Source organism: Caretta caretta, chromosome 1 (genome assembly GCF_965140235.1).
Source record: "Caretta caretta isolate rCarCar2 chromosome 1, rCarCar1.hap1, whole genome shotgun sequence".
Lineage (NCBI taxonomy): Eukaryota > Metazoa > Chordata > Testudines > Cheloniidae > Caretta > Caretta caretta.
Window position 1 is genome coordinate 44,031,770 of NC_134206.1, and position 16,041 is coordinate 44,047,810.

General features: G+C 43.4%; 1 protein-coding gene across 2 annotated transcripts in view; it reads left to right on the top strand.

The window, feature by feature from the left end:
- The window catches only part of NUP58 (nucleoporin 58), a 53,572-nt gene that overhangs the window by 2,104 nt on the left and 35,427 nt on the right, over positions 1-16,041 (top strand). For both annotated transcript variants that reach the window (XM_048846064.2, XM_048846055.2), the window contains exons 3-8: positions 1,536-1,571; positions 5,279-5,431; positions 7,616-7,750; positions 11,738-11,848; positions 14,297-14,321; positions 15,065-15,130. In XM_048846064.2, the coding sequence (XP_048702021.1) occupies positions 1,536-1,571; positions 5,279-5,431; positions 7,616-7,750; positions 11,738-11,848; positions 14,297-14,321; positions 15,065-15,130 (526 nt within the window). The remainder of the gene's footprint in view (positions 1-1,535; positions 1,572-5,278; positions 5,432-7,615; positions 7,751-11,737; positions 11,849-14,296; positions 14,322-15,064; positions 15,131-16,041) is intronic.

Consider the following 16,041-nt stretch of genomic DNA (forward strand, 5'->3'; position numbering starts at 1 on the left):
ACCTTTAATAGATAAACATACTTGCTATCTGAAATTTGTATCTGGTCCTGTGTATGAATTTTGTATAGAAGTTGGAATTTTATACTATGAAACACGGAATTGTACGGAGGCTTTGGCGATTCCAACAAGACTTCCCTAAAATGTGGGTTTGTCTGTATATCTCCTGGAGATTGGGAGAGGCCACCAAAATTTTGTGTGATTTATAGCTTGCAGTTGAATACAATATGGGGGTTCAGTGCAGTGTGGGTTTAAGGTTGTATTGTATTTTCTTTGAGGATATTCTTAGCAATGATTTTCAGATGCCATAAACACATACATTTTCTATTATGTTGTCATTTACAATGCTATAGTTCTTATAAGCTCTTCATATTAGCAATAATAATTTGGCCAAAAATTCCTTTCAAAGTTTGGGCAGTTGTGTACACTTTCTCAGACTAACAGTCTTGTATAAACCGTTCTGTGGGTTATTTAACAGTGGTACAGAAGAAAACTTGTACCATTTTAAAATTGGCCATCACACATACGCAATAGCTAATATTAGTGAATTGTATACTGGCTCTGTTGGTTTTTGAGAATGCATCTCTTTCACACACTCTAATATGATTGTCTAAAGTTACCTTTTACAGGGAATATTTGTAACATTGTTACATCATTGGATATTATAAATAAATTGCATGGGGGTTGTAGAATCTCTGTCATTAGAGATTTTTTGAGAGCAGGTTAAACAAACACCTGTCAGGAACGGTATAGATAATATTTAGTCCTGCCACGAGTGCAGGGGACTGGATGACCTTTTGAGGTCCCTTCCAGTTCTTTGATTCTATGATATGGGTTGCATTATCCTCTTAGCTTGCCTCTCTGTTTGAGTGATCCATTAGTTACTGTCCCCTCATTGAGTTAGAAGTACCGTAAGTTTCTTAGAAGCTGAAATTTCATAACTCTGTAATGAGCGATCAATGATGATTTTAAATTTCTATGGGGAAGAAACTAATTTGAAACCCAGTATTCTGAGTAGACCATGGACTCTGTAATCCTTTCCAGTATAATGCAGAACCACGCTGTTGTGCATGTTGGCATTCCTGACAGCATGTAAATCTGGAGTTCAACCACTTAAACTTTCTGGTGTTTTTAGTGGCTTTAATTTCATTTAAATTGTAGTGTACTAGTATACTGCTTAACTGTCATTTTAATTTCATAGTCACTATTGACCAATGTCTCTTCATCACAAATGAGTTCTGTACATTGTTGACAAGTTAATTGTGCTTTCCCAGGAGGGTTTGGACTGCTAATACTTATTTGAAACCTATTATTATTTTGTGTTTTAGAGTCTAAACCAGAGTAAATCTTTTATATCCAAAAATACTATGTAAAACGTATTCCAGTTTATCTTGTGTCATTGTAGAGACTGCAACATAATATAATTCAGTATTTTACTGGTACTAATAAACCATAAACAACTACTAAATTGTGTGTATGAAGCTTGGTAAAATGGATATAAAGTTGATTATGGATTTTTATTTTGTTTTTCTTGGCAGGAACAGCTACAACTATTGCTACAGGATTAACACTGGGTAAGAGTCACATATTTAGAAGCTATTAGTATTTGGAGACAAACAAGTATGCTCTAGAAGACCAATTGTTCTCTTACTGTGAGCACTTGCTGAGGCAGAGACCTGGTAGCCACATGGAATGGGTTCTCCTTATATTAAAGACAGATAAAAGTATATTGCTACTTCTCCATGTAAGGAATTATTGTAGTTGCCACAGGCTATGGCAGTGTGCTTAAACTGGTTTTGAAGGATTGATATACCGTTGGCTGGGACTAATGAGGCTATGGGATATATATGTGGTTTTGGAAACAAAGTGCACTGAACTGAGGAACATGGGTGCTCTGTCTAGTTCACATTTGCTCACCCTTAAATTTCCAGGGCCTGCTGAGCTTTAGGGGTCATGTCAATGCTGTTTGAGATACATATATATATTTCAAATTGAGGCTGTTCAGGGAAGCATTCATGTTTCTTCAGAGATTCTTTTAGCGATGGTTCCTTCCCATACCAAAGTTTATTATATATCTATCAACCTTTGATATGGCAATAATCCACTCTGGTGTTCTCCATCAAAACTGCTGCCTCTACACAGTTGAGGGAGTACAGAACCTTTTCAAGACCTAAAATTGTTGACTTCCTGCGTGGATAAACCACTTATTGTATAATGTTTATGTGAATGCACATTGCCTCTGTGGGTCATGCACAGAGAGAGTACTGTCTCATTCAGTGTTTCTTCATTCACAGTGTCAAGATCCATTTGGCTGTGGAAAGCTGTCTTTTGGCCTTCCATTCACTATGACTGAAATGTGTTAGCTTGTTCACCTCAAGCGATATTACTGTCTTGAGTGACAAACTTGCATCGATGAACTGAAATCAACAAATATCATTCGAGTTAGGATGGGACCCATTGTTCTTTAGGGCAGAAAATATACTGTGCCTAGAGCTGACAGTCTAAATAGACAAGTTAGACAAAGGGTGGGAAAGGAAACAGGTGAAATTATGTTGGATTCAAAGTTTGTAGGTTCATATCCCCATGGAATCGCCAATAGAAAAACAAGTGAATTTGTTGTTAAAAGAGAACTTTGCTGCCTGCCTTTCACTTGAGTGAACCTGGTATGAACAGACTTGTTCTCTAACTCCTTTTGATGGATGGACAAGAAGTGTTGAGCTGGGAAGGAGCCTTCAGAAGATATTTCTACCTTCATTGTTTCTCTGATGCTTCTTTAAATATTTCATATTTCTCAGCCATGGCTATGGCAAGAAATGCAGGTGTAAGTGTACCTGTTCCTGAAAAGCAGATAGGAAAGCAAAATAGCTCCTGGCCCAAAGCAGCAGTTGAGTCCTAGGTGAAATTAAAGTAAGCTCTGCTACCATTGCAAAGCAGCTTAAAAGGGGGTACAATCATATTACAATGTCACAGTTTTGATTCTGTTCTGTGAACAAATACAATGAATGAGGCCCACTGTTATAGAGGAAGACAGAACAAATCAAGGGAAAATAGCCCCCAGAACAGACTGCAAGATCTCTGGAACACCTGTTTGGAAGTGATGTCCTCTTCTGTATGGAGAAATAGTCGCTCATTTCATTGGGCAAACTGGCAGTTACCCTCCAGTCACCAAGTTTAGCTTTCTTAGTCCTGGCCAAAGGACCTTCTCACCATTACTGTTTCTATCAAAAATAACACAGAATTAAGGCGAGAGCTGTCATGATTCTGGTTGCATCCTACTGGCTGCAGAGAGTATGATTGTTCAGACCTAATAACATGACATTAAAACCTGGTATGATCTGTTCATGCCCACTATAAGAACCTAGATAGAACCACAAATATTCCTGCCCTTCAGAAAGCAGCTATACACATACAGTCCCATCATGCTACCTAATAAAGCCACACCCTCATTATAACAGCTTCCTGAAAGGAAGCAACTGAAGGAATTACATTTGGGCAGAAAATCTCTGTGCTTATAGCTTCCAAATAAGTTCAGTAACTTAGTGCACTCTATAATGTGACTAAAACATAAAAGCTGGTGTTCAGTAAGTAGTTAGTCCACGTTTGACAAAAATAGAGAACCTATTAGAGTTCCATCAGGACTGTTGCACTATGAGTTTAAAGGTGCCCAAGTTAAGGCACACATTAAATGTATCCCATGTAGGGAGTGTCCAGAAGGAAGAATCTCTCCAACTATATACTAAAATGTCTTCAATCAGCTTCTCAGCTAAACCTCAACAGAACTCTAACCTGGTGCTGTATGCCCTGCCAATGAACATCCTTTGAACACTTGGTGGACTTTACTTACCAAGTCATTCTTGCAGCCAGGCAAATATTGGATTTGGGAGCTCTGTCTATAAAGGACAGGAACCATGTTTTTCATTATTTTTTTTTGCATGATCTTGACATTCATCCTTAAAGTCTGCTCCATATGTTGCTCTACTACAGTCACACGTACAATCTCTGTGACTGATGGGAAAGCGATGGCACTCCTTTCCATTCTGCATGGATTTTTACATTCTGATGTCCGTGCAGCACTAAAATGTCTAGACAAAACTGAAGCATGTACCATACACCTTCACTATAACAAACCCCTGGGGATCCAAGCCATTTTTTCAGTATAGCCAGGGATTTGTTCTAGCGATGGGAGGGTGCGGGAGAGGAAGAGAGTCTCCAGCCGTGGCTGGGGCAGAGTACTCCTTCGGCCCCGGGGCTGCTGCAGGTGCTGACATTGTTCCTCCAGCAGCCTCGGGGCCAGAGGTGGGATCCAGCAACCACATTTGTTATAGCCCAACTTTCACTATTGCGAAGGGCATTATAGCAAGGCTCTACTGTGTTCTAACTGTAAGGGACAACAAATACAAGTCAAAATATTTACCTTCTCTATGCTGAGCACACTTGAACAGGTGTAGCAGTTTTTGGGTGGATCCGTAACTTAAAGAAATCTGTCACATGGATTCCTGTCCTTCCCTGTATTCCGTATCAAAATACTGTAGTTCAAAGCTGATATGCTAGTCTCATTCAGTGCTGTATTTGGGATTATAATGTTGCAGGATATAAGAAGTCTGTCAGTAAATCAAAAACAATCTCTGTGCATATTTGAGTTTGCTTATATATTAGGTTAATTTCTCTTCGTTAATTTCTCACACGCTGCTGGATTACCATTGTGGGATTCTGAGGACCTTCCTTTTATGAAGAACAGTAAAACTTCCTTTTTTCAAGTAGTAATGACCACAGATCCAAACCATCCTGATTTAATAGAAGGATCACTACTCGAGATAAATGAATAACGTTTAACTCTCAATTTAAATTAGAAGGACGCAATTTTCATTATACCTCTGATGGTTGTCAGCTAGTTCCCTCTTCAGCAAAAGGGTTTATCCCTCAGCCAGTGACTGACAGGTCTCAGTTTTGACTGTACAGATACAAATAAACAAGGTGCATTGTAAGATCTGTGGACCTTCCTATTTGAAGAGAGGAAATGCTGTGATAAGCTTTTATACATAATCTTGTTGTCTTCCCTGTGTAGAAAGGAACCAAACCAAAATGTGGGGTTATGTGGCTTTCCTCCTAGGTCCTTGTCATGGCATTTTCATTAATATTTAATTGGTAAAATTCATTTTGAGGGTGATAAGTTTACTTTAAAATTTTGGTGTTTAGAATGCATGACACTTGGTGGCAAAAATGTTAACTTGAGCACTTATGTCTCAACAAAATGTCTTAAGAATGATGTTCATTGTTGTAGGAGCTCCTGCCGCTACATCAGCCTCTACCACAGGTTTTAGTTTAGGGTTCAACAAACCTGCAGGATCGGCCACACCATTTGCTTTGCCGATTACTTCTACCTCAGCAGGTGGCCTCTCACTTTCTTCTGCTCTTACATCAACTCCTGCAGCAGGTAAGGAAATCCTATTTTGCACTCTGCACTGCATTTTGCATTCAGGCATATCAAAGTACTTTACAAGCACTCTGAAATAGATGAGCATTCTTGCTGTTGATATGGTCATTGTCTGCCTTTTACATGTGACTAATCTGAAACACAGAATTTAAGTGACTGGTGGAGCTTCTCTGGTGTTGATGTTAGGAATGCTAGCATAGGTGAGTCAGGGGGTACTATCATTGTTTTAAGCCCAGTATTGATTAAATGCTCAGTTTCTTTTAAGCACCACATCATCTGGTAGTTTTAGGTGATGGCTCATCTACACCAGGGTTTCCAATGTTGCCAATACCAGTGGAGCTCAATTGTATTGGCAGTGGTGAGAAATAGTTTTTAAAAACTATTTCTCACCATCTCCCAAGTGTAGAAAGGGCATCATAATGCTGAAAATGGTTAATATCTACTGTCAATGAGACAAATGGTTTTGGTACTGTTAAAGCATGATGGAGAATTTGTACCTCCGATAAGATGTCCCATGCTTAACATACTAATGTGCAGTTGGCACCTTCTCCATATATGCATACCATATTTTCCATAATCAAGTGTTCGTTGATAGCTACATCAGCTAACCGTATGTGTGTACACCAAAGCTGTTCACTACTTTTCCCACATTCTCGTTAGTCAAGATGCCGCAATATTTCACCTCTTATTCTCTGCCTGCTCCAAAAACTCAAATCAAGTAGAAGTTTTAAAGTCACAATTAACTGTTGTTTTTAGCCTCTACTATGTGAGAGACTTTGATGTTCCGCTGGATCTAGTCATCTTCACCTACATGCCCAACTAAGACCAAGATTCCACTTAATTTGCAGCAACCAGTACCTAAAGTGTGTCAGATTCTGCAGCATTCTGGTGGAAATTCTTAAAATTGTTTGGTAGCTTCAGATAAACTTGAATAAAGGAAGTTTTGATTGAATTACATTTTAAAATGAATATTACAGTCAGTACAGTTGCCCCCTGTTGGTGATGATTAGGGCCCTACCAAATTCATGGTCCATTTCACGGCCAGCGGGTTTTTAAATTGGTCAATTTCAGATGTTTACATCGGGAATTTCACAGTGTTGTAAAGGAGGGGGTCCTGACCCAAAATGGGATCCCATGATTGCCACCCTCACTTCTGTGCTGACTAGGCAGAAGTCTCAGAGCTTCCTGCAGTTAGAGGAGGTTCCTGGAGGTGGATAGGATATCCCCCATACTGCTAGGAATGCCCTAGCTGGGGGCTCCTAGCTACCAGTCCAGGCCAGTGACAGATTAAGGCAGGGGCCCCCTGGAAAAATGGGTGCCCAGCCCCAGGATGGAAGCCCCAGCAGGAGCCCTGGGGGAAGAAGCCCCAAGCATGGGTGCCCAGAGCCCCGGCTGTAGCCGTGGGGCTGAAGCATGGGCAGCCTTGAACCCTGGCTGGGGGGTGGAAGCCCTGAGTCCGGGCTGCCCTGAGACCGTGTTGGAGCAGCAGGGGCGCTGCATCTACTGAGGAGGGTGGAATTCGTGATCCTGGGCTGACCTGGCTGGAGCAACAGGGATCAGAAGCCCAGAGCCTGGGCTGCCTTGGCTGTGGGGGCTGCGCCAATCCCTGGCTGGATCGGGGGAGGCCCCCAGCCCAGGCTGCTCCAGCTGCAGCTTCCGGGAGCAGAAGCTCCTAGCATAGCAGGAGATACTGGGGGAGGAAACCAAGAGCTTGGCGCTCTGAGCCGGAGTAGGAGCTGCGGGGGCGGGGGAAGGGTCGGAAGCCCAGAGCCCAGCTCCTGGGCTGCTGCAGCACAGAAGTGAGGGTATACCACTCTCATTACTGTGCTGCTTCTGGAGGTAGCTCTGATCTCCCCACTAAGAGCAGCCATGCAGGGGAAGGACAACTCCTGCCCCTCCCCAGCATGGCTGGACTAGCAGCTGGGAGCTCCAGGCTCCCAGCATCAGGGGAGATCAGATTTCATGGGGAAGGGCTGATTTCATGGTCTGTGACACATTTTTCACAGCTATGAAATTGGTAGGGCCCTAGTGATGATACTGAATTTAGTTTATTGCTGCAGATTTCATTCAGTGTTAACTCTCCTTTATGATGAATGAGGCGGTTCACACCTGTGAGTAATAATTTTAGGCTGTCTGCGGACTGTATAGTCTGTGTATTAAGGATGGTTTCATTCTTAATTTCAGGTTCTACTGGCTTTACATTAAATTTGGGTGGGACAGCTGCCCCAACTACAAGTGCATCCACAGGCCTTTCGCTGGGAGGAGCCTTAGCTGGTTTGGGAGGTACGCTCTTCCAGAATGCAACCACAGCAGCAACAGGTGAAAATAGTTTTATTCTTTTCCCACTGCTATTTCACAATGCTGAAACACAAGTAATACCATGTGATTACTGTAAAACTTAAATAATTCCCTCTGAAACTTTTGCATTTTCCCTGAATGTTACTCGTCTTAGCAAGTCATAAAATACCAGACAATACAATTACCTTCTAAATATTCTGTTTCTTGCACCTTAAATTAATTTAATTTTTGGCAGCTTTCTGCAAGAATGTAAATATTCTTCCATTACTCCTGGCAGAATTCTTCAACAATGCATGTGTGCAGAATTCATGTCCCCCACAGATTTCTTTGCTTCCATTCAGAAAAATGGCTTTCTGATGGGGAAGCAAAGGGAAGCCACAAGAGCGGTCATGCACCACTCCCCAGCAGCGCAGGTGTATTGTTTTGGGTGCCTGGAGCAGCCAGCAGAGAGGTAAATCACTGGAGGGCTGGGGGTGCCCCAGCCAGTGGCTCTGACCCTGTGCCAGGCTAAGCTGCTAGTCCCAGCTAGGCTGGGGAGGACAGAACTTTTCTCTTTCCCTGCAAGGAGCAGCCAGGGCTGGGTCAGACCCACCCCCAGAAAACAGGGGCAGCAGGTTTGTAGAAATTTTGGTGGTGCCCAGAACCCGCAGCCCCCACCCCCCCCACACACACCTGCCTAAGGCTCTGGGAGGGAGTTTGGGTGGGGAGAGGAGGTCTGGGATGCAGGCCCTGGGCTGGGGCAGGGGATTGGGGTGCAGGATGGGTGAGAGGTTGGGCTCTGGGAGGGAGTTTGGGTGGGGGAGTGGGGTGCAGGCTCTGGGAGGGAGTTTGGGTGTAGGCTCTGGGCTTGGGCAAGGGGTGGAGGTGCGTGAGGGGAGGGAGTTTGGGGGCAGGAGAGGGTGTGTGAGAAGGGCATGGAGGTGCAGCCTCTGGGAGGGAGTTTGGGTGCTGAGTGCAGGCTCTGGACTAGGGCAGGGTGTGGGGCTGCAGGAGGGGATGAGGGGTGCAGGCTCTGGGATAGAGTTTGGGTGCTGGCTCGGGGGGAGGGGTGCAGCCTCTGGGAGGGAGTTTGGGGACGCGAAGGGGTGCAGGCTCTGGAATGGAGTTTGGGGGCCGAGGGGGGGGGACAGGCTCTGGGAGGGGGTGGGGGTGCAGTGCTTACCTGGAGCTTCTAGGCAGGGCAGGCCGGGAGTCTCCATGTGCTGCTACCCCCAGGCACTGCCCCCGCAGCTTCCCATTGGCCGCAGGGGCGCATGGGGCGGGACACAGACCCACCCCTCCCAGGGGCTGCAGGGAGGGGCCAGCAGTCACATGGAGCGAGCAGGCAGGAAGCCGCTCCGGTGGTGAGTGGGGGTCCTGGGCTGTTTTAAATGGTCTCTGGGACGTGCGGGGCGGGGGCGCCCAGGGCGGAAGGTGGGGCCGCGGGAGAGACCCAGCCTCGGACAGGGCTGGAGCCGGGCCCATGGTGCAACAACAGCCGGTACTGGGATGGCAAGGTCACCAGCACCATGATGTGCATCAAAGGGGTCGAGAAGGGCCTTGCCCCCTGCTGGAATATTCCTGGTTCCCAGGCACCACGGGCCCATAGAACTCGCCGCCCATGCCAGAAAACTCACTGACTGCAGGAAGCTCCGCATATTCCCCTCACTTCCTTCCCCCATCACTCCTCAGCTGTGCAGGGGAGGGGGGAACGGCTCCCCCATCTGACCAACCCCTGTGAATCCGGATCGACCTCATACCCAGATCTCCTCACCACCTGCACCCAGAAACCCCCTCCCCTCCCGCCCCATATTGAACCTACACCCCTAACAAGCCTCGCTCTTTGTATCCGGAGCCCCCCTGCACCCAGACCCCCTTGCCAAGCCCCACCTCCCTGCATCTGGATTCCACCCCTGCATTGAGACCACTCTCTGCACTCAAACCCCCACCCCATCTGCACCTGGGCCACCCTGACTAGCCCCCCGCACTCAGATCCCCGCTCCACTGAATCCCACCAAGCCAGCACTCAGACCTGCACCCTGCCAAGCCAGCACCTGGACCCCCCTTCTGAGCACTCCATGCCCAGACCCACCCCCCACTGAGCCCCAACCACCTTCACCTGGACTCCCCTGCAGAGTTCCATTGTGTCTGCACCCCAGTTCATCCAGATCCAACCCCTCACCCAGACCCCCCATCAAGCTGCCCACACCCAGATTGCCCCACACAGAACCCTGTCACCACAGACCTTGATCTCCTCACGCTAAGCCCTGCCATACTTGGATTCTTCCAGGAAAAGCCAGCCTGCCTACATCTAGTGTCCTTGGCATGGAGGGGTAGGGTCCCAGGGTGTTTCTGGGGCAGGCCTGGTCCTTGCACTGTGTCAGGGTTGGGTGCAGCTTTACCACCAAGTCCATGTTCCGGGAAGGGGGGGCCACAATTATCTCCTACCTCTGTGCAGTTAGTGGCTTGTGCTCCCTACTGCCATGCTGGAGCCTCCACGTTTATTTATTGACAAAATGTGCAGAGTGCAGAATTTTAAAATATTATGTGCAGAATTCTTAATTTTTTGGCGCAGAATTCCCTCAGGAGTATTCCATGAAGTAGTTACCATAGCTGCCATAGGGGTATTACATGATCATAAAAGGTGTTCTAAGAAATAATCTCTTCAAGATGTGGTTTGCACTATGAAATGCTTTGAGAACTCTTAGTGTAAAATAGTCCCTGGTCCCTTGTTTTAGCAGTGAGTTTTGTGAATGAATTTAGAAAACCTTTGAGCTCCAGTACTGTAACTTTAAATCCCCTTTGTTAGATGGGGACCCCTTCCAGCCCCGATGTCCAGGGACAACAACTTGGAGAAAAGCGTAGTATATACTCCTCTATCCTGTGCTGCTAAAAGGGCGGGTGCTGTTCCTGGCTCCAGTGGGGGTGGAGTGAGGAGCACTCCAATCTTTCATATTGGCCTTAGATGTCTAATAAATATGGTATTTTTCTGTTTTATTATATTGCAATAGTGCACTGTGACCTTAGTCAGGCTTGGCCCTCCAGTGTGCAGGGATTGTAAAAATATAGGAATTCATTTTCTTTATTCTGAAACACTTAGTGTAGTTGCTGTATGGAATGGAGAGCTTTACTTTCTCCCTTTGGCTGTTGTGGGAAGGTGAGATCTCTTCATACCCTTTCCTAGCTACTGGGAGAAATGCATCAAATCGTTACTTTCCTTAAAAACTTCTAGAAAAGATAAGAGATTCCCACTGTCACCTTCTTGTTCACACTCCCCCAAAATAATCCTCATATACAGCTGTAGGAAGGGCTAGCTGTTAAGTGATGTTTATAAGAATTTTGTTCACTGCTTCTCAGAGTGCTGGAGATGGCCTCCATGAAACTAACAAGATCTTTTTGTAAACTTTGGTCAATTGTTGTCTGTTGGCCACTGGCCATACAAAAGACTAATGGCTCAAATTTCAATGCTGGCTGCTTGCTATCTTGCACATAAAATCCAGTTAAGTGGATATTGAGCACTCCTTTCACTGTGTGGAAGTACTATTTTAAAATAGGTTTCAGAGTAGCAGCCGTGTTAGTCTGTATTTGCAAAAACAAAAGGAGTACTTGTAGCATCTTAGAGACTAACCAATTTATTTGAGCATAAGCTTTCGTGAGCTACAGCTCACTTCATCGAATGCATCCAATGAAGTGAGCTGTATCTCACAAAAGCTTATGCTCAGATAAATTTGTTAGTCTCTAAGGTGCCACCAGTACTCCTTTTGTTTTAAAATAGTGTATTAATCCTGAGTGAGGCAACATGACACAAGTGATGAGGCAGGTAAAGATGTTAAAATTAGATATTTAGAACATTTAGCTCATAGAAGAAATTGTTTTTCTTCTCTTTACATTATTTTCACTGAACTTCTTGACCCAAATATAGCTAAACAAATCCCGAAAACAAGATGACATACATAAATGTAATCACAATATATTGAAGCTAAAATAGTAAATTCTGTGTTACTGAAATACTTTTTGGGTTATTTGTAGGACTTGGACAGAACGCTCTGAGTTTGACTCTGGGGACAACTTCAGCTCCTTCAGCTACTGTTAATGAAGGTCTTGGTGGCATAGATTTTAGTAGTTCTTCAGATAAAAAGAGTAAGTTGTTGATGCAGTATTGTTTTTCTGTAATTTTTATGAAACCTTGGAAAATACTTGCTATAAAAATTCTGTTTGAAAGCACATAGTTGAAAGATGTTAGAGAGGGAGGCATTGATGGCTTGGTTTTTCTAACTCTCAATGGACACCGTAAAAATAAGGTATTTTGAAAATGTCTTTAATAATCCAGGGTTATTTTAAGATTGATAAAGCTAAAAAAGAAATAATGCAATGTAGTTGTAGCCATGTTGGTCCCAGGATATTAGAGACATGGTGAGCAAGGTAGTATGTTTTATTGGACCAACTTCTATTGGTGAGAGAGACAGAGCTGGGAAAGGTACTCCCAGCATCATAGCATGGTGTGGAACAGATTGTTTAGTATACGTAGTTAGCACATATTGTAAGGGACGAGGGGGCTTACGTTAATTAGACATAGGCACCGATTCTGTAGGTGCTTGGGGCTGGAGAGCCCACAGAAAAAAAAATAGTGGGTACTCAGTGCCCACCAGCGGGCCCCGCCAATCAGCTCCTCCCCGCCAGTGCCTCCTGTCCACCGCAATCAGCTGTTCAGAGGCATGCTGGGGGGGGGGGGGGGAGGGGAAGGGGCATGGTCAGGCATGCTTGGGGAAATGAGGAAGCCTGAGGAAGTGTGCTGCTAGACACTAAAAATCACAGATTGAACAGAAACACTAAATTTACAGCTTATTACTACAATCTGAACCACCTAGCCCCCTCTCTTTATCCTATAACTGCAGAGGTGTTAACAGACCATGCCACCTTGACTAGTCCCTTACAATATGTGCGAATTACTTATGGTAAACAATCCCTTCCACCCTGCATTTTGCGGTGATGCTGGGAGTACCTTTCCCAGACCTGAAAAAGAGCTCTGTGTGGCTCGAAATGTTGTCTCTCTCACCAATAGAAGTTGGTCAAATAAAATATATTACCTTACCCGCTTTGTCTCTCTAAAAGAAAACTAGTAATTTACTCTTTGCACTTCTCTTGCTGTGGCAATTTGACTACGTTTTCAACTATTTTAACTTGTAGATTCTTCTACATAAATACAGTGCAACAATATTTTCTTGCAAACTTGGTGTAATGCAATGCATCTGGCTGGATTGTTGGCAGCAAGGATCAAAGTTGGGATTTCTGAATCTTAAAGTATGAGTCTCTGCAGGTTTGTTGCGTCAAAGGCTGTGTCAGGCTCACACATGTACTCTGACCACTTGGGAGTGCAGGGGAAATAGAGCTAGACTATATGTGTTGCAAATGCAAAGAGCCTGTTTGAAAGCAACTTTCTTTCATTGCAATGAATTTTAAAAATCATGGAAGCATTTCTAATCATGTGGAGTTTATGTAACTCTCCTTCAAAGTTGATTAAAATAGTCTGTAATCTTATTGTCTTTCTAATACTTTACATTAATATATTTTTTAAATAATTCCATAATAAAAATATTACATCAAAAGCAATTACAAAAAAATACTTTTGTGGTTACAGTACACTTTTTAGTAAGCAACGTTTATGGTGTTGATATGAGCATACATTAAGGGAGTTTGGTCTTCCACTTCCAGTGTCACACATTAGCTAAGCTAGTTATTCCCAGAGTTTTAAAGCAAAGACGATGCATTTTCTTCAGTGTTCACATTACAGTTGAGTAATCTCTTGGTTTTTGGGGGGAGAGGGTAGTTAAGAGCAGTTGTTCAGGGTAGCTATTCCAAAGGCTGAAATAGTAGAGTAGCAGGTTAGAAACCATATAAAATCCACCCTTGTGAGTCTTACTTGAGCCAGCAGAAGTTTTATATTGTTGAACTATTGCTCTGATGCTGGTGGAGGGTATGTATTGCATTTTTTGTGAAAGAAGACTCTGCTAGAGGAGTGTACTGGTACAGTGGGAGATGTGGAGGATGCGTAACAACTTAAGAGCCATATAATTACCTATTATCATAATATCTGACTGCCTCAGAATTATTAATGAGTTTATCCTCTTGGCATCACCCGTGCAGCAGGGAAGTATATCTCCATTTTACCCATGAGGAACTGAGGCATAGAGAGACTTAGTGACTCACCCATGGTCACACGAGGTCTCTGGTGAAGCAAAGCATTGGACCGTAGTTTTCAGAGTCTCAGGGTAGTGCCCTATCTGCCGAACCATCATTCCTGTTGAGAAGATCCTTGTCTGTAAAGTGCCATGAACCACAATGATGCTGTCTAAATAAGATAGACTGTAAGTGTGTGGGAGGTGGTGGAGAAATAGAAACCTGTAATGAAGAAGGAGGGGAAGAGTCCATTAAATTTTCTGCCAACTGGGCTGACTTCATGCCCTGAGCCAGCATGCATTGGGGTGAGTGATAGTCATTAGTTCTTCCCCCAAAAACTTCTTAAGGCTTATTTTGCTTGACAGTTGTTCAAAGTATCAATTCTTATATAAAATTATCTGTATCTTCTAGGTGATAAAACAGGAACAAGACCAGAGTAAGTATGTTTAGTATTCTTCTTTACATTCTAAGGTTCTTAGAAAATAGTGAAGCTTTAAAATGTTTCTTCTATTTTGTTTCTTTGGCCTTTAAAAATGCCTATGTACTGTGAAGATGAAATTATCATTGTTAAACAAGTTATGGGAGTTAACTGTGTTCTAATGAAATTGCATAGGACTCAGATAGGTGGAGAGGGGGGTCATGGTCCCATAAACCACAAAATACAGATCCAGTGTTTGTAATAGCACCAAAAGTGTGCTAGATGTTTTCCAAATGCAGAAGGGGCATAGTCCCTGTCTTGAGGCATATGTAACCTTAAATTTGCTTAGTTTAGCTTCATATAGAAGGTGGTATTTAGTAGTCTGAGTTCCAAACAGAGAGAGAGAGAGGACTCCTGTGGTCTCTCTGTTCCTGACTCTGTTGCAGACTCATTACATGCTTTTTGGAAAATCTCATCGTACTCATCTGTAAAATTAAACTCTTGCCAAACACTGAAGAAGTTGGTCCAATAAGATACTACCTCACCCATCTTATCTCAGTGAAGAATTAAGTAAGTTGGTGCAGTTCTTCACAGTTGGTTTAATAAAAGGAAATTCAAATCATTATTACTATAGCATTCATAAATTAGATACAAACTTGAAAAGTAGAATGAATATTTACAGCTCTTTGACTCTTTAGTAATGGGGTAACATTGTTTAGAAGTACTGTGTGTTTATGAATGCATATATTGTCTTTTGGCAGAGATAGTAAAGCACTAAAGGATGAAAATCTACCTCTAGTAATCTGTCAAGATGTAGAAAATCTCCAGTAAGTATTTTCCTTATACTAGTTGGGATAACCAAATAATTATACATTGTCATGCTTTAAAGCAACAAGTGGTTTAATCACACTTTTAAAAATTGTTTTAGATAGTGAGGATACACTGCTTATCTTTTGAAGGTACAACATAACCCATCTAAATATCTTCTGTTAAAGTTTCAATTTTAGAATGTTGGGGGTGATGGTGAAATTATGGTATACAGTAGTTCTGTAAAAGAGGCAAAAGCCAAAATTATCACTTAGTGTTGGTGGTTTGGGATTTCAACAAGATTAATTTTATTTTTATTAAAACAGTACTCAAGAGGTAGAACATTTGTGTGTTATACCAATAAAATAAAAACCAGCAAGATCTTATTAAAGGAGATTAGGCAAAATGCCACATTTATTGTGAATACAGAAAGAATCATAGTAAGCAGTTAGTTATAGCTATAACATTCCATTCAATTTCATATTTATTCACACATTCATTCACACACACACACATTTTCTGCAAGGTTGTTATCATAGTTACCAGTCTTAGAGTTGCTCGTGCCAAGCCACTGGCCAGGTGGCCTGGACACAGGGAAGGAGCAAGGCCTTGTCAGATGCACGTCTGATGCTCCTGGAAGTTGGTTTGCGGAATCAGACCCCAAAGAACTCAGTCCCTTGGTTCTGTTTTTATAGGTCTTTGGTCTAATACAATTCTATGGGGGTTGCTTTATCATGCTGTTGCTGAATCAATCAGCAGATGGTACATTCCTGACGGCTCTGTGCTGCCAGATGTTTTGTTCTTCGGTTCTCCCATCCTTGAGGCTGTTGGGTGGATTCCCGTCTGCCGTCCGGGGGGTCCTCTGGTTGTTTCCACTTGACACCTTCTTTGGCCGATCAACACTGGATTCTTAGGCAAGCACCTCCCTGAT